The 24,764-nt window shown below is 36.4% G+C and overlaps 1 protein-coding gene across 1 annotated transcript in view; it reads right to left on the bottom strand.

Moving 5' to 3' along the window:
* IBTK (inhibitor of Bruton tyrosine kinase) overlaps positions 1-24,764 on the bottom strand; it is a 91,362-nt gene that overhangs the window by 26,701 nt on the left and 39,897 nt on the right. Inside the window, 7 exon segments of the mRNA XM_065888677.1 lie at positions 485-648; positions 2,042-2,190; positions 5,929-6,041; positions 8,335-8,456; positions 15,519-15,579; positions 18,752-18,869; positions 21,000-21,101. Coding sequence (XP_065744749.1) covers positions 485-648; positions 2,042-2,190; positions 5,929-6,041; positions 8,335-8,456; positions 15,519-15,579; positions 18,752-18,869; positions 21,000-21,101 — 829 coding nt within the window.

Genomic DNA, 24,764 nt, shown 5'->3' with positions numbered 1-24,764 from the left:
CATTAAGTGAATAGCCTCTAAAAATTAACTGTAACAACACACTCTGTGAGATCTTAAATACACTTTAATGTGCAGAAAAAAAAGATAAAGGAAGCCTACAAATGGCAAAATGGTCTTCCTGAGTGGGAGTTTTTACTAATATACACTATCCATTAAAAAAGAAAAGCTGATATCAAGTCATTGTGTGTGTGTGTGTGTGTGTGTGTGTGTGTGTGTGTGTGTGTGTGTGTTATAGAGTATTTTACTAAGTATTCCCTGATGACACTGCAAAGGCAACTAAATTCTGTCTGGAAAAAAAAGCCTATTTTAGCCGGTTAGTAATTTGTATGCACTTTAGCTGCTAATTTGTATGCATTTAGGTAATTTTCTGTATATTAGAAATTTATATTAATTTTTTAAATGTGCTTCATTAAAAAGTTTCACTTGACCAAAAATAAATGATATTTCTCAGACTAACAAGTACAGAACAAAATAAAAATCCTACCTGAAAGAGCCAGAAACCCAACTGAAAGAGCTTGTAGTATCAATTCTGTTACTGGGAATGGGCTGTGGAGCAGATATTTTAAGTACTGGTGATTTTTCCCATGGCTTTAAATCTTCCCTAAAATGTGTAGGAGGTGTACCATTAACATAGGATTTAATTTTCCCCTGGAGGTAAAAAAAAATTAAAAAGTGAGTAATAGCAGGTACCCCTAGCACAGTAGCTAACACATAGTTGGTACTCAGTAAATACTGGTTAAACTATATTAAAGAGTAAAACCTTACAACAATAATTATCTAGTATTTTCAATTCAGTTCTTCTAGTATCTTGATCAATTCTCAAACCATATCAGTGGCTATAACCCAATTATTAAAAGCTTTGGGAATAATTTTTAGGGACGTAAGTTTGCATATCAAGTTTTTATTTACCTGAGCATTAAACAAAAATGTTAATAAATATAAGTTGTTCAAATAAGATATGAAGCAGTAACTTTAAAATTAACATCCATGACTTTAAAATAAAACAAAATGAAAGTCTGGTATAAATTTCATACAATTCACTCTGAATATAATTAAAGGACTCTGAATAAAATTAAAGCCAAATAATACTGACACTTCAAAAGGGATCCTAAAACTATTGCTATTACAATAGGTCAAGGAAGTTATTGAAATGGTATTTCCACTGCCAGGATAGATTCTTCTCCTATTGCCAAAAATTCACAGTATGCCTTCAACCTTCTTTTAAACCTCAACTGTCTTCCAGGCCAACCTAAGTGTAATACGAATTTCCCCCAAACTTCTACCTTACATTAAAAAATTTTTTTGATAAAAATTTATTTTATATCAATCCTTGAGGCCTAGAAGACTCTTAATAAAGGGTAAATTTTCTATTGTCTCACAAATTTCTAGATGTTCTAATATATTTTGTGGATGTATAGAGGTTAGAAAAAAATTACTCTATCTGGTAAGTTTGACATTCTCCTTCCCTGTAGATTAACAATTATGGAATTAAATGTTAAGCGGTGTCTGAAACATGGCCTCCCCCAGGATTGACCAGCCGAGGAATTCAGCAGCTTAGTGTCAATTATGCTAGACTAGGAGAAGAACGCCATTCCAGACTGCATTGCTCCAGTTCACACCGTGGCAGAAAGACACTAAACAGATTTTGGTATTAAGCTTACTTTCAAAATCACTTTCCTTTGACAATTTTTAGCTGGTGTTAACTGACATTTCACAAAATATATTTCAAGTAATTTAGCTATGAATATATATTTCAATATGCCTATACAGTATTGCTATACTTTACATCAACATTACTTTTATTGCAGAAAGATTAGAAATACAACATCATAAAGGGCTCAAGACTGCAATTAAAATCTTTAAAACTAGAAATATTAGGCAAACTTGAGAAAACTAACACTACATATATTATGTCATTAATTGTATTTTCTTATAAACCAGCCAGAAGAGTGTTTTAAAGTTAGAGTAAAAATAATGGAAAACTAAACTGTCTATAGATTAAAATTTGAAAAAAATAGTGCATTAATAAATAAAGACAAACCTCAATCTTATCTGAATGAAATCCTGTTGTGAAATCAGGAGACTGTAAATCTCTAGGACTACCCACTCCTGCATAGCTTCCTTCAGAGTCTGATGTCAACAGTTCTGGAAGAGATTCCACAGAATTGGTCTTACCAGACTTTAGTAATCCTAAAAGGTAAAAATTTTTTCATATTTAAACACATATACATAAACATATGTATTACATTTAATGAACCAAGGAGAGCTAAAAGCGTCCATTTATCCAGATTTAGTAACATTTAAATTATAGTCACTGTACTAAAGTCTTGTAATTCAAGCTAACTGAAGAAAGAAATCAGTTGAAGTGAAAAACTGAAATGGAGAATTTTAAAACAACAGTTTTATTCATTTTAATTACACACCAATTAAGCAATAAACCTGAGGAAAATAGTTATTTGGTATCTAATTTAAAAAGTGACTCAGAACATTTTTTCCCCATAAAGACAGCAAGACAAAATTAATAAACTCTAGACCCCTCCCCTTTCCCCTTCTCATCTGTCTCTGCACCTATGCAAAGGGGGATTAGTCCCAGTCTGTGTGGGAGAAGCATTATAACCTTTCTGCCACTCATCTAAGCCAGCAGACTGGCCAGGTAGCAGAGGCTTTGCTGAAGCCTACTGTGGCCTGTTTGAGGGTTTTCCCTTCAGCAAAATATCTGTGAATTGAGAGCTATTTTCAATTAGCTTATCACCTAAAGCATAAATTGTTATGAAATGTATATACCATTTGTTCTCTTAGTCAAGCTCAATACCTGTCTCCCTGCTACATCTGGTATCCTGACTCATTAGCAAATCAGTCATTTCAAGTATAAACAGAGTAAAAAAAAAAACAACTTTTGCTTAGGTTCATGTGTTTATTTCCACATATTTAAAATGCAGTACAATCTAAATGAAGTGGCAAAATAAATACATTATAAAACATGTATCATAAATTCAGTAAGTGTTGTTTTCTTTAAAAGTAAATCACCCTGGGCTTCCCTGGTGGTGCACTGGTTAAGAATCCACCTGCCAATGCAGGGGACACGAGTTCAATCCCTGGTCTGGGAAGATCCCACATGCCGCGGAGCAACTAAGCCCGTGCGCCACAACTACTGAGCCTGCGCTCTAGAGCCCGCAAGCCACAACTACTGAAGCCCAGGCGCCTAGAACCCGTGCTCCGCAACAAGAGAAGCCATCGCAGTGAGAAGCCAGCACACTTCAAGGAAGAGTAGCCCCCGCTCACTGCAACTAGAGAAAGCCTGCATGCAGCAATGAAGACCCAACGCAGCCAAAAATAAATTAATTAATTAAAAAAAAAAAAAGTAAATCACTCTGACAAGATATGTGCCTTTTTGCTGTTATTGCTAAAATACAATTTGGAAGAACATTCAAACTTTTCTCCCCCACAATGTTTTAAATATTTTTAAGAGTAGCAAATTTTTATATAAGGGAGTATATTTAATACTGGGATGCTCCCAAAAGTCAACTGGAAACAAATCTAATAAAGAAGATGATTAAAGTGGCCAACAATTATCTTTGATAAAAAAATATTTTCACAGAATGACTTCCAACTTTAAGGACCAACACAAACAAACGTTAAGCCTTCATACAACTGTCCTTGATGAAATTAGCTTCATACTCAGAATTTCTCCCAGAATAGGTTACTTTGGCCCCCAGTTAAATTTAACCTTTCAATCATTATTGGCTTTGGCCACAGAAGGAGTAGTATAGCAGGAAGAATACCGAACAGGAATCAAGAAAATAAATTCTACCTCTGGCTGCTACGACCTGAAATCACTTCAAAGTTTTCTGAGCTTGTTTCCTCAAGTTTAAAGGAAGGGGTGTAAATTAATTCATTATTAAGGTCTCTTCCGGCTCTGAAATGCTAAGACTCTTAACACATGTGCTATCAATAACATCCTTTAAAACAAACCAAATATCTGCTTTTTCCATAAATCTTTTAGGTATTTGGAAAATCACTAGCTCCACGACTGTCTATCCATTTATTCATCCTGCCATCAATCCACCTATGCCTCCTTCTAAGTACTACAGGTAATTCATATAACACAGAGGATGCAAAATCACAGAATTTAAACTTTAAAAAGGTCCTAAAATAGGAATCAGGAGATGCAGCAAATGAGAAAGACCTATAGACCTATCTTCAGTACTTCATCAATCAATTTAGGTATATCATCTTTCTTTTTTAATATCTCGTGTGTTACCTAAAATGACTATTCTTCACGTTATTTATCAAACATGTCGAATACCTCATTTGTACTTTTCAAAGTTGCCTGTATAAGGCTGATTGACTGTGAAAACACTGCTGATAGAAACTGCACCAGTTTGTCTTATGGCTATAGACACACCACCTATTTCTGAAAGCCATGCTGTACTGCCATTCTTTTTTGGTTACACTTCAAATTTTTATCTAAAGAAACTGTTAAAATGTAGGTCATTTAATCTGGATCTATTCAGATGAATCCAGAATGTGGGATAGTCTACAATACCACTGGCCTCAAGGGAAAGTCTACAATACCACTGGCCTCAACTTCTGAAAACAAAACAAAACAAAACAGAAAGGTGTGGCGGTGCTGTTCTACTTAAGAGACTAAAAAGACATTAATAAGCAAAGGCAATGTCAACCCTGATACGACATTAGATTTTTTTTTTCTTCATGTTAAAACAGAAAAGGCTATAAAAACATGTTTGGACAATTAGGGAAATATGGGCATAGACTACAGCACTAGATAATATGAATTAATGTTAACTGTCTTTCAATGTGATAATGGTATTGTGGTTGTATAGGATAAGGGTTGTATCTCCCTTATGCTTAGGAGATTCATATTAACCTTGGGGGGAAAATGTCATGTCTACAACTTAGTTCCAAGTGGATCAGGTTAAAAAAAAAAAGTGTGTGCGTAGAATGTTTGGAGGATGAGGGAACAGAGCATGCAAGACAAAGCCTGCAAGAAAAAGCAAATGTGGTAAGAGGTGAACAACAGATCCGGATAATGGGTATACAGATGTTCATGGTATTTTTCTTTCGCCTTTTTAGTAACTTAAAGATTTTCAAAATTAAAAACTGGGAAAAAAAATTTTAGAAAAACTATATAACCTTACTTTCAAACAGGCTCACATAATGCCTAGGTATAAAACGTGTTGCATTTTACTACTGGATTATAACCTCCTTAACACGCATGAATGGAATCCCACGTGGCATCTCACTTGAAGCACTGATATATATAAACTGAATGCACGTGTTCCTAGAATCTCTGTCATGTTTTGCCCACCTCTAACCCTCTATGCCACTAGACAGAGTGGTCTTTCTAAAAACATAAACCTTATCCAGTCACACCCTGCCTTAAAAAATCCATCAACAGCTACCCGTAGCCTTCAGATTAAAGTCCAAATTCCTTAGTTTGGCATATAACACCCTCCAAAATCTGACGCTCTCCAACCTATCTCCTATCTGCACCTACCGGATATGGCCTAGCTACGCACAACAAACGTGCAGTCTTTCTACTGCCTCTAGGCTTGAAACACACTGCCCCATTCTCTTAGCATGTCAATCTGCCTCCTTTTCTTGGCTAAATTCTCTTCACTCTTCAAGATCCAGCTCAGGTATCACTTTACTCTAACAGATGTGCCCCGATCTTCTCAGACTAGTTTGGGTGCCCCTTCTGTGATCACAGAGCAAATGTCAATCAGAGTACTTATCACAATACATTATCATTTTCTGTGGCCTCCCTAAGACAAGGACTATTTTCTATTTCTGTAGCCCCAGCAGATGGCATATAATAGTATTTAATACATGTTAAATGAATTAGATAAGGAACAGAGACAAGAAAGATTAGATCAGAAAATATACCCTAAAATATTTTCCACTAACCTGTAGATGGTGGACTCTGAATAATATCTGAAAGGTTATAACCTCCAGAACTATCTGACCGCTTACGTGGCTTCTTTTTTGCTTTTGTTTTTGTCTTCTTGAACACACTTTCCCTAGGAAAAAAGCAAACATAAAAATCATTTAAAAGAAACTAAAGTTACAGGGCTTCCCTTGTGGCACAGTGGTTAAGAATCCGCCTGCCAATGCAAGGGACACGGGTTCGATCCCTGGTCCAGGAAGATCCCACATGCCACAGAGCAACTAAGCCCGTGCGCCACAACTACTGAGCCTGCGCTCTAGAGCCCGCGAGCCACAACTACTGAGCCTGCGCGCCTAGAGCCCGTGCTCCGCAACAAGAGAAGCCACCGCAATGAGAAGCCCGAGCACCACAACGAAGAGTAGCCCCCACTCACTGCAACTAGAGAAAGCCCGCATGCAGCAACAAAGACCCCAACGCAGCCAAAAATAAATAAATTTAAAAGTTTTTTTAAAAAATTAAGTTACAGATGAAACAGGAGAAGAACTATGCATTTTGAGCAATGGAATACAGCATTTTGGTCAAACAGAAAACACAAAAGGATATATATGTTCTAGTCCCATTTATCTAAGTGGCCCAGAGCACGTTAGTTAATTCCACCAAACTTCAGTGTGATACTATCACTTGTTCTAACCCTAGCACTTCTGTGAAAATTAAAAACAAGATGGTATATAAGAAAATACTTTGAAAAGTAAAATACTGTACATGTTCACACGCAAGCTATTATAATCTATGATCTGGAACTAGAAATATTTGGTGATAATTTTTAAAGTATTTCAGGGGCTGCTTAATTCCTTGAATTATTATTAATCAGGAAAGAGAAAATAACATTATCTGTAAGGACTACAACAGTCTTATTTCACCTAAAAATTATAGATCTCATTACATAATTCATCCACAGTAACACAGGTCAGCTGTGAATACTATTATTTTGTTAAGGATAATGTATTTATGTCAATGTTAATCATTTTATTATAATTTTTAACGTAATAACATGTCATCCATCCAAGTCAGATATTTATAAACCTTAAGTATTCCAGTGGCTACCACCAAACTCTAGAAAAAGAGGTTAAAAAAGATTTCTGGGGCTTCCCTGACGGTGCAGTGGTTGAGAATCTGCCTGCCAATGCAGGGGACATGGGTTCGAACCCTGGTCTGGGAAGATCCCACATGCTGCGGAGTAACTGGGCCCATGAGCCACAACTACTGAGCCTGCGCGTCTGGAGCCTGTGCTCTGCAACAAGAGGCCGCTATAGTGAGAGGCCCACGCACCGCGATGAAGAGTGGCGTCCGCTCGCCGCAGCTAGAGAAAGCCCTCGCACAGAAACGAAGACCCAACACAGCCAAAAATAAATAAATAAATTTATAAAAAAAAAAAAAAAAAAAAAAAAAAAGATTTCTGGAACCAAGAGCAGCTTTTCAGTGAGCTACAATTATACTCATACATATATATACACTCACACATGTATGTAGTAAATGACTTGAACGTCCGAAGATTTTATTTTAACAGGTCATTTACCAAGCAGAAGGAAAGTAATTCTATAGCCACCTGAAAAATTAGCCAAAATGCCAACTGGAAATTCTAAGCAGGACTTATTAAATGGTCAACAGGGAGACTGTGTAGAACCTGGGATGTTTTATTGCAGGACTCCCAAATGCCAGTCACTGTGGGTCATATCTCTTGAATGAGTAGGGTTCTCTACAGAGAGGGATCTAGAAGAATGGCTGATGAACTCCCCTTGGTTCACCCTCTCCAGAAGGCAAACCTCTCGTCTTCTGCTAAGATGGAGGAGGGGCAATCAATCACTTGGTTCAGGAATACATCAATGCTCCTTGAAAAATTCTCAAAAAAAAAAAAAAAATGCTCTTTTCCAAATCCAACCACTTACACTGGTCTTCATAAACCTAGTACCTGTAATTCTTAAGCCTTTCCAGAATTCTGTTTTAGTTTTTTCTAAGTCATTACTGCTTGGCAACCACTTTCCAACTTCCAAAACTGTTAACATCTCCTGACTGCCATTTACTCGTTTCCTGTTCTCTCTGCTCTAGTGCAATATGCCTTTTTTGTTTCTTTACTATAATCTCAGCAGGATTTGGAAAGGTAGTTAAGATAATTGCACTTACTCAACCCAACATATTTAACCAGAAGGCTACATTCCTTTTGTGTTTATACTTAACTTTGTTATATCTGCAAATATTAATTATGCATTTACTTTGTATTGTATCAGGCTAAAAATGAACATAAATACCTATTTTTTATGTTAGGTTTCTCAGTTTTTCTTTCCATCTTAATATAAAAGTGTCAACAGTGTCCAAGATTGGGGATGGGGGAAGGAGAAAAGAAAGGGGGGGAAAAAAACAGAGCTTACGAATAATTTTGTTCCATATTTATTTCTTCTTTCAAAAAGATATCTCCATCTTCTACATCCAAGTAGCTAATATCTGGTCCATCTTGATATGGTGTAATGACTCTTCTATCCATTGCTGGAATCTATAGAAAAAAAGATGTCACTTTTTAAATACAAAATTTGTAGAGGAAAGACATCAGCTACCTTTCTGTCTCCCCTTCAATGTACAACCAGTAAAACATCCAGAGCTCAACAAAGTTGCCTCTGCCCAACACACTAGGTCACCAGAGAATTCCACACATTTGTACATCTAAAGGTGGGAGGCTGGAACACATACAGGAGAGAGGCAGAACAGACGAAAGAGTGGAGTCTGTGCCTGAAATCCGGGGCCTCTAACCATGGTAGCTGAGCCCACAGCTTCAGGGAACCCAGTACCAGCATGTGAGGTGGTGCACTTACAACTATGGCATCCTGAATGGAGGGGTGCTCACAACCACAGGTAGCTTGGTAGCAGTGGAAGTGGGCCCTGGAACCCAGCCGCCATCACCCACCATCAACAGTGGCAGAAGCCCACGAACCTTATACAATATCAGATACAGTACAGGCACCTGTGCAACCCTGGCTCCCAACACCCCCATGATCCTCCTCCCACCATGCAAAGACTGTAACTCAAGGAACCCCACCGACTGGGGAAGAGCCCAACATTCCGATGATGACAGTAGCTCTGGCAGAAGAAAGGCAGTAAGGACCTGGGAGGCACAAGAAGCAACAGTGAAGGCACAGAAGCACACCTCTTACAGAGCCGGTGGAGGCTGGAAAGTGCCAACTAGCAAATATAATCAGAGCCAGCTCAGGTAAGAGAAAACAGACCTGTGTTATAGTGCCACCTACTGGAAAGCAAAAGAAAAGACTCTAACTTCTAACCTGTCATTAACTTCAGATGCAGCTGCAGAGGAACAATTTAATTCAAGTACCATATACAACCACAATAACACTCGATCACAAAGAGAAAATAACAGTTCTCCAGAAACCAAACTAAGTCACAGAATATTTCAGTCTAACGGATAGAGAATTCAAATAGCTGTCATGAAGAACTCAATAAGCTGTAAGAAGTCAGAAAGGCGGTTTAATGAGCTCAGGAATAAAATTAATGAACAGAAGAAATACTTTACCAAAGAGACTGAAACTCTAAAAAAGAACCAACCAAACGCTGGAGTTGAAGAACTCAAATGAGATGAAGAATGAATTAGAAACGGAAATGGAGCAGATCATATGGAAGAGAGAATTAGCAAACTCAAAGGTAGGTATCTTGAAATGATACAAGTAGAAGAGAAACAGAATATAAAAAAGTGAGGAAATTTCACAAGACCTATCCAACTCATTTAGGAAGAAAAATATTAGGGTAATGAGTAACCCAGAAGGAGAAGAGAGTGAGAAGGCAAAAGAGTTTATTTAAAGAAATAATATCTGAGAACATCCCAAAGCTAGAAAAGGAACTGGATACACAAGTCCATGAAATTAAAAGAACACCTAATTACCTCAATGCAAAACAACCTTCTCCAAGATGTGTAATAAATATTTAAATTGTCAAAAGTCAATGACAAAGATTTTTAAAGGCAGCCAAGAAAAAGGATGGTAGCTGGGAATTCCCTGGTGGTTCAGTGGTTAGGACTCAGTGTTTTCACTGCCAGGGCCCAGGTTTGATTCCTGATCGGGGAACAAAGATCCTGCAAGCCACGTGGCATGGCCAAAGAGTTAAAAAAAAGAAAAAAAAAAAGAAAAGGCTGGTGGCCTACAAAGGAACCTCCACTAGGCTAGCAGCAGATGTCTCAGCAGAAACCCAACAGGCCAGGAGGGAGTGAAATGACAATCTCAGAATACTAAAAGATAAAAACCATCAGCCTAGAATACTCTATCCAGCAAAGACATCGTTCAAATATGGAGAGATAAAGACTTTCTCAAACAGAAGCTGAGGGAGTTCGTCAACACAAGACCTGCCTAACAAGACATGCTGAAAGCAGCACTTCTAAAAGAAACAAAAAAGACAAAGGGGACACAAAACTTTGAGCAAGATGATAAAACAGAACCAGAAAATTGCAACTCTATGAGAGCATAAAGGTTAAAGGGAGAAAAAAAGAAAGCAGAAAAATAACTATAAGCTATTTCTGTTTGGTAGCAAACTCACATCAAAAGGGATAATGTGAGGGCTTCCCTGGTGGCGCAGTGGTTGAGAATCTGCCTGCCGATGCAGGGGACACAGGTTCGTGCCCCGGTCCGGGAATATCTCACATGCCGCGGAGCGGCTGGGCCCGTGAGCCATGGCCGCTGAGCCTGCACGTCCGGAGCCTGTGCTCCGCAACGGGAGAGGCCACAACAGTGAGAGGCCCGCGTACCGCAAAAAAAAAAAAAAAAAAAAAAAAAAAACCAAAGGAAAAAAAGATTCATTTTATATATGGAATTTAAGAAAAAAAATGTCACGAAGAACTTAGGGGTAAGACAGGAATAAAAACACAGACCTACTAGAGAACAGACTTGAGGATATGGGGAGGGGGAAGGGTGAGCTGTGACAAAACGAGAGAGAGGCATGGACATATATACACTACCAAACGTAAGGTAGATAGCTAGTGGGAAGCAGCCGCATAGCACAGGGAGATCAGCTCAGTGCTTTGTGACCACCTGGAGGGGTGGGATAGGGAGAGTGGAAGGGAGGGAGACACAAGAGGGAAGAGATATGGGAACATATGTACATGTATAACTGATTCACTTTGTTATAAAGCAGAAACTAACACACCATTGTAAAGCAACTATATACCCCAATAAAGATGTTAAAAAAAAAAGGGATAATGTGAGAAAACAAAAACATAAAAGGGGATGGAAAAATTCATACAGGTAAATGAAGATAACATACTATCAGCAGAAAAAAGACTATTTTATCTGTGAGACTATCTGTTTATCTGTTTTATACAAAGCTCAGGGCAACCACAAAACTTTGTTACAGAGACATGAAACATAATAAAAGAAGAAACTAAGAAAAATACCACAGAACACCTCCAAACCAAAATAACAGACAGAAACACAGGAAAAAGAAACAATAGATGTATCAAGCAACCAAAAAACAAAACACAAAATTTCAGGACTACATCCTCATCTATCACTAATCCCCCTGAATGTAAATGGACTGAATTCATCAATCAAAAGACAGAGTGGCTGGATGCATTAAAACACAAGACTCAACCAAATGCTGCTCCAGAAGACACACCTCAGCTCTGAAGACAAACACAGGCTAAATGTGAAGAGATGGAAGATGATACTCTAAGCAAATGGCTGCCAAAAGAAAGCAAGTGTAGCCATCCTTATACCAGACAAATTAGACTTCAAGCCAAAAAGGTAACAAGAGACAAAAAATGGTCAGCATATAATTATAAAGAGGACAACTCATCAAGAAGACATAAAAGTGACTAATGTATATGTACCTAACATAAGAGCACCAAAATATATACAACAATTACTAACATACCCAAAGCGAGGGAACTGACAGCAACAAAATAATTGTAGGGGACATTTAACACCCCACTTACATCAACAGATAGATCATCCAGACAGAAAGTCAACAAGGAAACAGTGGCCCTAACTGAAACGTTAGATCAGATATATTTAACAGATTTAAAGAGAACAGTGCAGCAAAACACACATTCTTCTCAAACGCTCATGGAACCTTCTCAAGGACAGGCCATACATCGGGACACAAAAGAAGTCTCAATATAGATTTAAGAAGACTGAAATTCGATCAAACATCTTTTCCGATCACAATGGTATGAAAAACTAGAAATCAAGAACAAGAACACTGGAAAAATGACAGACACGTAAAGATGAACAATATGCTACAGAACAACAATTGGGTCACTGAAGAAATCAAAGGAGAAACAAAAAATTACCTGAAGACAAATGGAAATGAAAATACAATATACCAAAATCTAGGGGAAACAGCAAAAGCAGTATTAAGAGTTTGTAGCAATAAAGGCTTACCTCAAGAAACAAGAAAAACTTACACCTAAAGGTACTAGAAAAAGAAGAACAAAGCCCGAAGTCAGCAGAAAGAAGGAAATACAAAGATCAGAGAAGACAGAAGAAAAGACGAATGAAACTAAGAACTGGTTTTTCGAAAAGACAAACGAAACTATGAGTCAGTTCTTTGAAAAGATAAACAAAACTGACAAGCCATTAGCTAGATTCACTAAGAAAAAAAAGAGAGAAGCCCTGATAAAATAAAAAATGAAAGAGAAAAAAAAATAGATACTTACAGAAATATAAAGGATTATAAGAGAATACAAAAACTAGACAACCTAGAAAAAATGGACAAATTCTTAGAATCATACAACCTTCCAGAGCTGAATCATGAATAGAAAATCTGAATAGACCAATCACTAGTACAGAGATTGAAACAGTAATCAAAAAGCTCCCAAAAAACACAGGTCCAGGACCAGACTGCTTCACAGGTGAATTCTACCGATATTCAAAGAAGATTTAATAACTATACTAAAACTATTCCAAAAAACTGAAAAGGAGGGAATGCTTCCTAACTCATTTTACAAGGCCAATATCACCCTGATACCAAAACCAGACAAAGACAACACAAAGAAGGAAAATCACAGGCCAGTATCTCTGATGGCTGCCAGTTGCAAAAATCCTCAACAACATATTAGCAAAACAAATTAAAAAATACATCAAAAGGATCATACAACATGATCAAGTAGGATTTATACCAGGTATCTAAGGATGGTTCAACATCCTCAAATTGATCAACATGATACAACACATCCACAAAATGAACAAAAATCATGCGATCATCTCAATAGATGCAGAAAAAACATTTGACAACATTCAACACCCATTTATGATAAAAACTCTCAACAGAATGGTGTAGAAGGGATGATATGTGACAAACCCACAGCTAACATACTCAATGGTTAAGTAGTAAAAGCTATCCCTCTAAGATCAGGAATAAGACAAGGATGCTCAATCTCACCACTCTTATTCAACATAGTATTGGAAGTGTTAGCCAGAGCAATTAGTCAAGAAAAAATAAATAAAAGACATCCAAATTGGAAAAGAAGACGTAAAACTGTCACTACCTGCAGATGGCATGATTTTTATATACATAAAAATCCCCTAAAGATTCTACCAGAAATCTGACACAAATAAATGGAAAGATATGCCAGGCTCAAGGATTAGAAGATTTAACATTATCAAAATGTCCATATTACCTAAAGCAATCTAATTCAATACAATCCCTATCAAAATCCCAAAAACATTTTTCACAGAAATAGAACAAAAAATTCTAAAATTTATATGGAACCACAAACGACCCTGAATAGTCCAAGCGATGCTGAGAAAAAAGAACAAAGCTGGAGGTATCATATTTCCTGATTTCAAACTATATTACAAAGCCACAGTAGTCAAAACAGCATGGTATTGGCAGAAAAACAGATGCAAAGATCTCTAAACAGAATTGAAAGCCCAGGAATAAACACTTGCATACATGGACAATTAATTTACAACAAAGGAGCAAAGAATACACAATGGAGAAGGGACAGTCTCTTCAATAAATAGTGCTGGGAAAACTGGACAGCCATATGCCAAAAAGCAAATTAGACCATTATTTCACAATATACACAAAAATTAAGTCAAAGTAGATTAAAGGCTTGAGTGTAAGACCTGAAACCATAAAACTCCTGAAAGAAAACACAGGTGGTATGCTCTTTGATATCAGTCATAGCAGTATCTTTTAAAATATGCCTCCTCAGCAATGAAAACAAAAGCAAAAATAAATGGGATTACACCAAACTAAAAAGCTTCTGCACAGCAAAGGAAACCATCAATAAAACAAAAAGACAACCTACCAAATGGGAGGAGATATTTGTAAATCATATGCCCTAAAATAACTCATACAACTCAACAGCAACAACAAAATTACCTGATTAAAAAACGGAGGAGTTGAATACATATTTTTCAAAGAAGACATATAGATGGCAAACAGACAGATGAAAAGATGTTCAGCATCACTAATTATTAGGGAAATGCAAATCAAAACCACACTGAGATAGTTATCACTGTACACCTGTCAGAATGGCTAGGGTCAAAATGACAAGAAATACCATGTGTTGGCAAGGATGTGGAGAAAAGAGAACCCTCATACACTGTTGGTGAGATTGTGAATTGGTGCAGTCACTACAGAAGACAGTATGGAGATTCCTAAAAAAATTAAGAATAGACTACCATAAGATACCCAGCTATCCCATTTCTGGGTATTCATCCAAAGAATACAAAAACACTTATTTGAAAAGATATATGCTCCCCTATGTTCACTGCAGCATTATTTGCAATAGCCAATATATGGAAACAACCTAAGTGCCCATCAAGGGATGAATGGATAAAGAAAATGTAGTATATGTGTATGTATATAAATGCACGCACACACACACACACACAAAATGGAATACTACTCAGCCATGAAAAAAAGATGAAATCTTTTTTGCCATTTCCAACAACATAGATGGACCATGAGGATGTTATGCTAAGTGAAGTAAGTCAGATGGAGAAAGACAAATACTGTATGATTTCACTCACAGATGGAACATAAAACACTAATAAACAAACAAAAACAAAATAAATGAACTAAACAAACAAAAAACCCAAACACGTGGATACAGAGAATAGAGTAGTAGTTACCAGAGGGAGAAGAGGAGTGGGGGAGTGAAATAGATAAAGGGGATCAACTATATGCTGACAGATGGAAGTTAAATTTTTGGTGGGGAGCAAGGTGTAGGGTATACAGAAGTAGAAATATAACAATGTACACATGAAACTTACATAGTGTTATAAATCAATGTTACCTCAATAAAAATAATAAAATCATTAAAATCCATATTTTTACACTGTCCTGATCTTTAGTAAATAAATAACGAAAGACCACAAAGCATTCAATAACTTTCATTGATAAAGCAATATAAATAGATATTAATTTTATCATTAAATATCTTCAATTTTTATTATCGTTTACCTGTAGAGCTTGTAAAGAAATCTTATGTCCTCATTTTTAAAAGATCCTAATGAATCAGAATTCATTAGGAAATTGTTCCGTTGAGAAGTCTGACCAAATATACTGCTTTAGTTGATATTATAATTGACAAAAACATAAACCTTACCATTTTTCGGTAAAACACAGAAAGATCCTTCAAAACACCGTCACTTAAAACATCAAGAGACCTAAATAATAAGATATAAAATTCTATCTTAACATTCAAGTTTAATACCTATTAAGACTTTCAAATATGCAGAGACATTTTATATTGTTGAGTAAGGAATTTTTTTTTAAAGAATTACTATGCCAGCTGCAACAAATTCTTTTTGGAAGTATGTATAGTTATATATTTCATATAAACAGCAAACATATTAGACAAACTTACTGAATAAAACTCAAGCAACTCTTACAAATAAGTGATAGAAAAATATTTTCTATCATAATAGCAAGTATTCAACTTTCATTTTCCACAAATATAATCTTTACTACAGAAGGAGTACTATATTGACAGAACAATGGCCTATCAGGTACCTGAATTCTATCTAGAATTATCACTGCTCCCAATTACCTGCATGACCTTGAGCAACTCACTTTCCCTCCCTAGTCCTTAATATCTTCATATGTAAAATGACATTTGGGGACTTCCCTGGTGGCGCAGTGGTAAAGAATCCGCCTGCCAATGCAGGGGACACAGGTTCGATCCCTGATCTGGGAAGACCCCACATGCCATGGAGCAACTAAGCCTGTGCGCCACAACTACTGAGCCTGCGCTCTAGAGCCCGCGAGCCACAACTACTGAAGCCCGCACAGTCTAGGGCCCACGTGCTGCAACTTCTGAGCCCACAAGCCACAACTACTGAAGCCCACAAGCCTAGAGCCCATGCTCTGCAATGAGAAGCCCGCACACTGCAACAAGGAGTAGCCCCTGCTCACCGCAACTAGAGAAAGCCTGCACACAGCAACAAAGACCCAACGCAGCCCAAAATAAAAATAAATTTAAAAATTAAAAAAATAAAACATTTGGACTAGTTCAATTGCAGTCAAAGGAGATTTTAAGGAACTCTCAGGTTCCAAAGAGGTACTTTGAGGCATCAGTAAAATTTAAATCAAAGTTTACACTCTAAAATGTACTTCAAACTATTTTTAAAACTAATACAAAGCAACCATATTCAAATCTGTACCATACTAGTTTTTTAACATTTTGAAGACAATTAACTTGTAATGCTCCGTCAATTTTGACGCAGCTGTTTTCTTAACATCTCTGTGCGTATTTATTTACACTTCTGGCAAACACATATTTGACTAGGAATGGTTACATTTACACAAATCTTTGCTTTAATGCAAGCTATAATGCCTACTCATGTAAAATTATTCACCGCAGCACATGTGCCTCCCTTAATAGTTCAGCTGACAAACTTGTCACAACATAATAATGGAACAATAGTAATGTGACACATCATCCTCCAATATCGTATTTTAGATAGATTTGGCTTGTTTCACACTGTGGTTGATTCTTTTCTGACAAATTAAATGAGTTAATTTGGCAATGCAAGGGGAAAAAATTGCTATGATTAGAATGACTAATGTAATGTCAGCAAAAAAAAAAATGTATTCTGAAACCTCTGCCAGGTTCTGACAATGAAATACCAGAGGCATTTTAAAATGACACTGTCTAATATCCCATAATATTAATTTGCATTTGGAAAGCATTTTCCACAAAATAACAAAGCATTAAATAGCCAAAAGAATTTTCTCTAAATTGAACCCTAAATGGCAATTAAGGAATCTGTTAGTGATTCACCTTTTAAAAATGGTAGAAAACTTTTATTTCAAACATGTTTTCGAATTAGTTTCATTAAGCATCATCCTGACTTTGAAAGGTGAGTTATCAAAAAACTGTTACCATTTATAATTAATTATATGGATCAAGGTTTTCTTGATTATTTGCCAAAAAGTTTCACGGGTTTTCTCATCCTCATGTGAGGATATAAACAGAATCTACTTCGTAAGGTTTTCATGAAAATTAAGTGAATCTATACAACACTTTTAGAATGCCACCTGGCACATACCATTATCATTATTACTATGTAACTTATTATAGTACTATTATTAGTTATTACTATTAATAGCTATTATTATGGCAGTGTTAGCTATTATTACAATTAAAACAAAATACAGCATTACACTAGACACCGACTTTAAAAATGCAACTGACACCAAGAAATCTAATCTGAAATTCCCGTGCTGACCAAAAAGACTTACTTTTCTCATCACTGACTTTACAGTGAGTAAATATAGTAAAATTGTGACCTTATGCTAAAAAATAAATCTGTAACATTTATTTCATTAAAAAAATTCCACTGCGGTTGAGAGTCCGCCTGCCAATGCAGGGGACACAGGTTCGTGCCCCGGTCCGGGAAGATCCCACATGCCGCAAAGCGGCTAGGCCCGTAAGCCATGGCCGCTAAGCCTGCGCGTCCGGAGCCGGTGCTCCACAACGGGAGAGGCCACAACAGTGAGAGGCCCACGTACCGCAAAAAAAAAAAAAAAAAAAAAAAAAAAAAAAAATTCCACTGCTAAAATAGTTGAAAACAATGGGATTAAATTTCCCAAGATTCCTCTAATTCTAAAATGTCTGTGACTCCTAAATCATTAGCATTTATCAAATTCTTTCCATCCAGGTAAACATCAATATAGCATGAAATATTAGCTTATAAAACAGAATACATATACTTAGCTGATTTTTTTCATGTAAAGTGTGTCATTTTTCATAAGAAAAATTTCATTACCATGAAAGCTTCAACACACAAATCAGTTTGCCATAAACTAGACCAACTAAATTTTTTCAGGCCATCTGCTGCAGCCTAAGTTTGACCAAAGAATCAATATGTAGTATAGGAAATATCTTAAAAGGGAATAAATACAAAGAGAAAACAGAAATCAACCAGTAACAAACTGTATGCATGCATATATGTGAAGTAATTAAGTGCTGGCTTAATTACTATTACAGATAGTTTCTAAAAGCCAAGGTAAAAACTACATAGTTACAAATTAGCCTAAACAAGCAAAGAGATATGAAAACATATACAAATATACTTGTGATAATATTGTCCCACAACCTTCCAACCAGCATGTAAGCACCACTGAGGGCAAGGATATTGTCTTTATTTGTTCCCGGTAGTATCTTAGCAATGGCTGGCATATATTAAGCATCCAAATACTGATGGAATGATTAAATCCCCTTACATTTTCACTTTTTCTACAAAGCTGGGATTTATCGTTATTCACTTTTAAATTACTATTTGTTATTATATATAAATAAGTGCTTTTGCAACAGTCTGTATATATCTAACCTACCTTGCTTCAAGTAAAGCTGCCATATTCAGTCCTATAAATTGTAAACAAGATAGTTTCAACTGTTCAGCATTATACATTGCTGCGAATTCCAGTAGCATAGCAGCATTCTTAAGGGTAACTACAAAGGAAAAGATATGCGAAATGAGATGAAAGGCATGTTACTACAGCAAATGAAATATACTTATTTCTCAAGTTGTCAGGTTTGAACATTTAGAAGAAGGAAAATTGAAAGTAGTGTCTTGCCAAAAATAAGTTATACTAGGGCAAATATACAACTCATTTTCCATCCCAATATGCCAAAGTAATTTTAAATGACTTGTTCAGAGGAAGTATAAGCACACGTAAAATTTTAAGCAAAAGAAAATACAGAAGGTGCATTACAGTGTCATCTAAAAGCAAACATATAAGAATTGACAACCTTCTACCTAACCTTTTCAGAATATTTTTAACTTTCACGGATAAACAACACTCTTTTTCATTTATATAGCACAGAATAGTCATTCTCCTATAAAACTAACAAAGTATACTTAGGAGTAGGAGAAACTGCTGAAATCATTCTACAAAATATGTTGAGTCATCTATCAGACTTTACATGGGTATATTTACATATATAAACACATACAAATACTATATATTTAGAAAATAAGTACATTTAAATCTTACCATATTATAGTTCATGCCAGTGCAGAATCTGGCATACTGTACAAAACATGCTAGATTTTGTTACAATCCTTGTTAACTTTATATATGAAGTGTGTTTTGCTAGAGACTGTCCCAGAATATTCTATTTACCTAGCATGTAACTTTGGCTTCCCAAACCCCTCCATTTTTTTTCTTACTTACTCTGAGTCCCAGCCAACAGAGGAACACAACTATTTTCTACACCTGGCTTCCTCCACTTCTTTGTTCTTTCTCCCTTATAACTCAGTCAAAAGTTATATGCAGACAATATGCAGACAATAATGATCGCTGCCTCACTCTTGACTAACCTAAAGTTTCAGCTAATGATGAACCCAAATTCTCCCATTTCACAGAAATAAAACTGCATCATACAAAAACTTTAGAGTTGTTCAAGGAGAAGATACTCCACAGAGCTCAAGAAAAGTGAGTAAATAAGACTCTAGAGCTAAGACAAACTATTAGAAGTACAAATTAGAAAAATTTGACAGGAAATCCCTTCACACTTCCTGAAGAGGCAAAGAAAAAGAACAAAGATAAGAATAGAAAGCCAAGAAACTTTTATATCAGGGTGAGGAAATTTAACCTTTATCCCAGAGTAAGCGATTAAAAATATATGAACAAGGGAAGACATTAACTCCTTCCTACAGAAAGATTAAAGAAGTTAGAAAAGAGAAACAGGACTTAAAAGACTACTATGACACTACACAGGAGGGAGGGATAACAGTGATCTCAACTAGTATAGTGACAGTGAGAATAAAAAGGTAGTGGAGGGCTTCCCTGGTGGCGCAGTGGTTGAGAGTCCGCCTGCCGATGCAGGGGACATGGGTTCGTGCCCGGGTCCGGGAAGATCCCACATGCCGCAGAGCAGCTGGGCCCGTGAGCCATGGCCGCTGAGCATGCATGTCTGGAGCCTGTGCTCCACAACGGGAGAGGCCACAACAGTGAGAAGCCCATGTACCGCAAAAAAAAAAAAAAAAAAAAAGGTAGGGGAAATGTGATCAACACAGTTAACATTAATCAATTTTGACAGCTGCAATTTGGGTATAAAAACAAAATAACAAAAAATAACTTTGGGTTCCAAAGTTGAGTGTTAGGATGACAGCCATGCAATTAACAGAAATGAACAGAGAGAGAAAAATAAAGAGTTTGAGAGAAAAGAGAAGTTTTTGATAAATATATTAATGGGATGGTTACATAAAAATTCCAGCAAATAGCAGGGTAGCTAAGTGTAGACTTACAGACCAGGGCAAGGGTAAAAAATTTCTGCTTTCAAACTCTCATCTTTCAGATTCCAAAATAAGTTCCATGCCATCCTTATTATTCAAGCTTTTATGGCATTTCCAAAAAATTAACGTATTTCAATTCTAAGATGTTCATGTTTTCACATATTAACATCTCTAAAATAAGGATGTGCTTACAAATGATGACACGAAATAGTTTAAATGTCTTGAATTTTTAATGATACAAAAACATGCATTTTATCATAAACTACATCAGAAAGTCAATAAAATACAGTAAATCCTGGATCAACCTGAAAACACACTAAGATTCCAATTCAAAAACTCACGTTTTTCACTTAATGCCACTTCACAAATCTCTTTCAATCGAGATATGAGAAGCTGATCAGCCACCACAAGAACACTACAAACAAAATCCAAATTTTGAGATTCTAAAAAAAAAAAAGAAAAGAAAAAGAAGCGTCACTCTTTATTATTACTTTGTAAACATTATACCTAAGGGGAAAAAGTTCAAGTAATTAAGACACTACAAACGAGATAATTATGATGATTATTTTCTAAATGCTGAAATGGCAAGTATGATAAACAGTAATAACATCAAAATAGTTCTGTCTTTTCAGTAGAAAGCTGTAAAATAAAACACACCCAAAATGCCCTGGTTCACACTAGGACCATAAAATGGGCAACTTGAGTAGATCTTTTTTAGTCTAAAGAACCACTAGAATGCCTGACTTGTTTAAAATCTCCCATTGCTGTTGGACAAACATTTCTCAAATTAATAGAGGGGAAAGTCAAATCTCATCCTTAAAGGTAATATACAGGTATATGTTAAATAGATACACATATGTTAAAACATATATATACATACGGGGGGGTAGAGGGGGCAGGGAAGGACGAAGGGAGAGGTGAATAATGCTCTTAGGCTTCCTTATTTAAAACAAAATTGGTCATCTAAGAGTACTTTTAAAAAAAAATTATAGAAGTTCCTTAATTTAACATAAACTTGATCCAGTGCACTATTAATGACCTTAAGCAATGCTAGAATCACTGCCAGAATAGTAATATAAATAGGGAAAAACAAAAACAATACCACCACCATAGGAAGAAAAAAAAATGCTTAAAAAGAAAAACTGAGGGACTTTCCTGGTGGTCCAGTGGGTAAGACTCTGTGCTCCCAGTGCAGGGGGCCCAGGTTCAATCCCCAGTGGGGGAACTAGATCCCACATGCATGCCACAACTGAGAGTTCACACGCCACAACTAAAAGTCCACACACCGCAACTGAGAAGTCTGTATGCCACAACTAAGAAGTCCACATGCCAACAACTAAAAGATCCTGCGTGCTGCAGCTAAGGCCCAGCATAAATAAATAAAAAGCAAAAAGCCCTCAAAATGAAGATGAAATATATGCATTAAAAAAAAAAAAGAAAAAAATGAAAGTAGAAAAAACATTTTAAAAGATGAGGGAGAGGTGAAGTCACTGCAAATGGCAGACTAAGAACTACTTCAAAAATTCTTCTCCACAAAAGCAATGAGAATATTACAAAAAATTATCAAAAATCAACTTTTTCAGAATTCTAGAAATTAGCCAAAGGCTTGCAATAATCTAGGGAGCACTGACTCAAAACACTTGGCGGAATCTTAAGAATAGTAAGCTTTGGGACACTAGCTGCTCCTGCTTAGATCCTCCTCTCCTCTCCTCACCTCTCCTCCTCAGTAGTCTTGAAAACCATCAATCCTTCAATCACAGGCAGGTACGAGAAGCTACATCCACTGGAGGAGACAGAACAGTTGTGGAGCAACATTATCAAGAAACTGTCATTATTTGACCTGTCTGGCAGTTTCCTGGAAACCCAGCTAGCAGGGGTTTATTTGACCTTAAAGCTTGTCCAGTGTGAACAGCCTCAGAAGAGGGCATTTATTCAAAACAAGTAGCAATTACTTAACATTGAAGCTGCCCAAGACAATAAATAAGGGATAGAGCAAACAAGAAGCAGGTTAAAAAAACTTAAAAAGAATAGCTAGGGAAAGAGATATTGTTGTGACTGAATGATTATGTCCCCTGAAAATTCGCATGTTGAAGGTATAATTTCCAGTGTGGTTGTATCTGGAGACAGGGCCTCTAAGGAACTAATTAAGGTTAAATGCAGTCATAAGGTAGGGCCCTGATCTGACAGGATTAGTGTCTTTCTAAGAAGAGACATCACAGACCCATCATCTCCCCCCACTAATCCCCTTCATATGTGTATGTGTGTGTGTGTGTGTGTGTGTGTGTGTGTGTGTGTGTGTGTGTGTGTGTATACTCTCTCACTCTCTTTCTCCACTCACACTCACACACAAGCACTGAGGAAAGGTCAAGTAAGGACATAACAAGAAGGCAGCCATGTACAAGCCAGGAAGAGAATCCTCACCAGAAACCAACCCTGCTGGACCTTGACCTGAGACGTTAGCCTCCAGAACTGTGAACAATAAATTTCAGTCTCTGTTATTCTGTTATGGCAGTGTGAGCTGTGTCCATAAGGGGTTTTGAAAAGTTTTAACATATTCCTATGAATCTAGAAGGTCATACATATGTCGAGGGCTGTGCACATGCCCAGAAAAAATTTAAGAAGGCCCAAAACTCTTACTTCTGGCTGACCTTGAGACTGCAAAAGCAGGAAATGAATCTAAGGCACAGTTCTAAACTGCCCAGCTAAGAATTGAAGCCAGGCCGCCATACACACAAAGAGCCCCTAGGCACAGGCTGGGAGATTTACTGGCTTAGGCATTTAAGGAAAATTGTCTGATTAGTAGCTGACCACTAAGCTGACCAAGCAGAGACCTCAATGGTCATATATGACAAAGAATACCAATTTTACAGAATTAGTTCCAATAAGTCACTAAACAAACAGCAAACACAACAATCCCTGGGGAAGGAGGGAAATCTGAGTTCAAGAGTTGCTACATGATATTATTTAGATATGTCCAGTTCTCAACAGAAAATTATAAAAAATGAAAAGAGGGATGTAAATATATGGTCTATATACAGAAAAAAAGCGGCCAAGAGAATCTGTCCCTGAGAATGCTAAGATGCTGAGCTATTACATATTACAGACTTTAAATCAATTATTTTGATTATGCTCAAAGAACTAAGAAAATCATGCCTAAAAATCTAAAAAAGTATAAGAATAATATCTCATGAAATTAAGACTATCAACGAGGACAGAAACTGTACATCAATTGAGATTATCCAATCAGAGGAACAGAAAGAAAAACAAGAATGAATAAAAAATACACTGAGTATAAGAGACCTATGGAACACTATCCAGCCTAGATAGATACTTATGGGAGTCCCAGAAGGAAAAAAGAACAGACATAAAGAATATCTGAAGAAATAATGCACAGGAGAAGAAAACTAAAAGTGAAGAGGATTTGTATGGAATCAAAGTTCAGCTGTGAATAACAACCAAGATAGGGAGCAACCCCAGTATCCATCAATACACAAATGGATAAAGATGTGTGGTGTGTGTGTGTGTGTGTATCTCACATACAGTGGAATATTACTCAGCCACAAAAAATGAATGAAATTCTGCCATTTGCATCAATGGACCTAGAGAGTATTGTGCTTAATAAAATAAGTCAGAGAGAGATAAATACTTCATGTTATTAATTATATGTGGAATCCTGGAATCTAAAAAAAAATAACACAGATGTATATAACAAAACAAAAACAGATGCACAGATACAGAGAGCAAAAGCAGTTGTTACCAGTGGAGAGAGGGGAGGGGGAAGGGGCAAGATAGGTTTATGGGATTAAGAGTTAGAAACTACTATTTATAAAATAAATAAGCAACAAGGATATATGTAGTGTACAGCACACAGAAATACAGACATTATTTTGTAACAACTTTAAGTGGAGTATAATCAATAAAAATATTCAGTCACTATGCTATACATCTGAAACTAATATTGTAAATCAACCAAACATCAATTTAAAGAAAAAGAAAAAAAGTTGTGGTTAGTTTAAAACAGACTGTTGTAATTATAAAATATTATTACATGTAAGCCTCATGGTAATCACAAAGCAAAAACCTACAGTAGAAACACAAAAATGAGA

The sequence above is a fragment of the Phocoena phocoena genome, chromosome 12, assembly GCF_963924675.1.
Source record: "Phocoena phocoena chromosome 12, mPhoPho1.1, whole genome shotgun sequence".
Classification (NCBI taxonomy): domain Eukaryota; kingdom Metazoa; phylum Chordata; class Mammalia; order Artiodactyla; family Phocoenidae; genus Phocoena; species Phocoena phocoena.
This window is presented reverse-complemented; position numbering and strand designations above follow the sequence as displayed.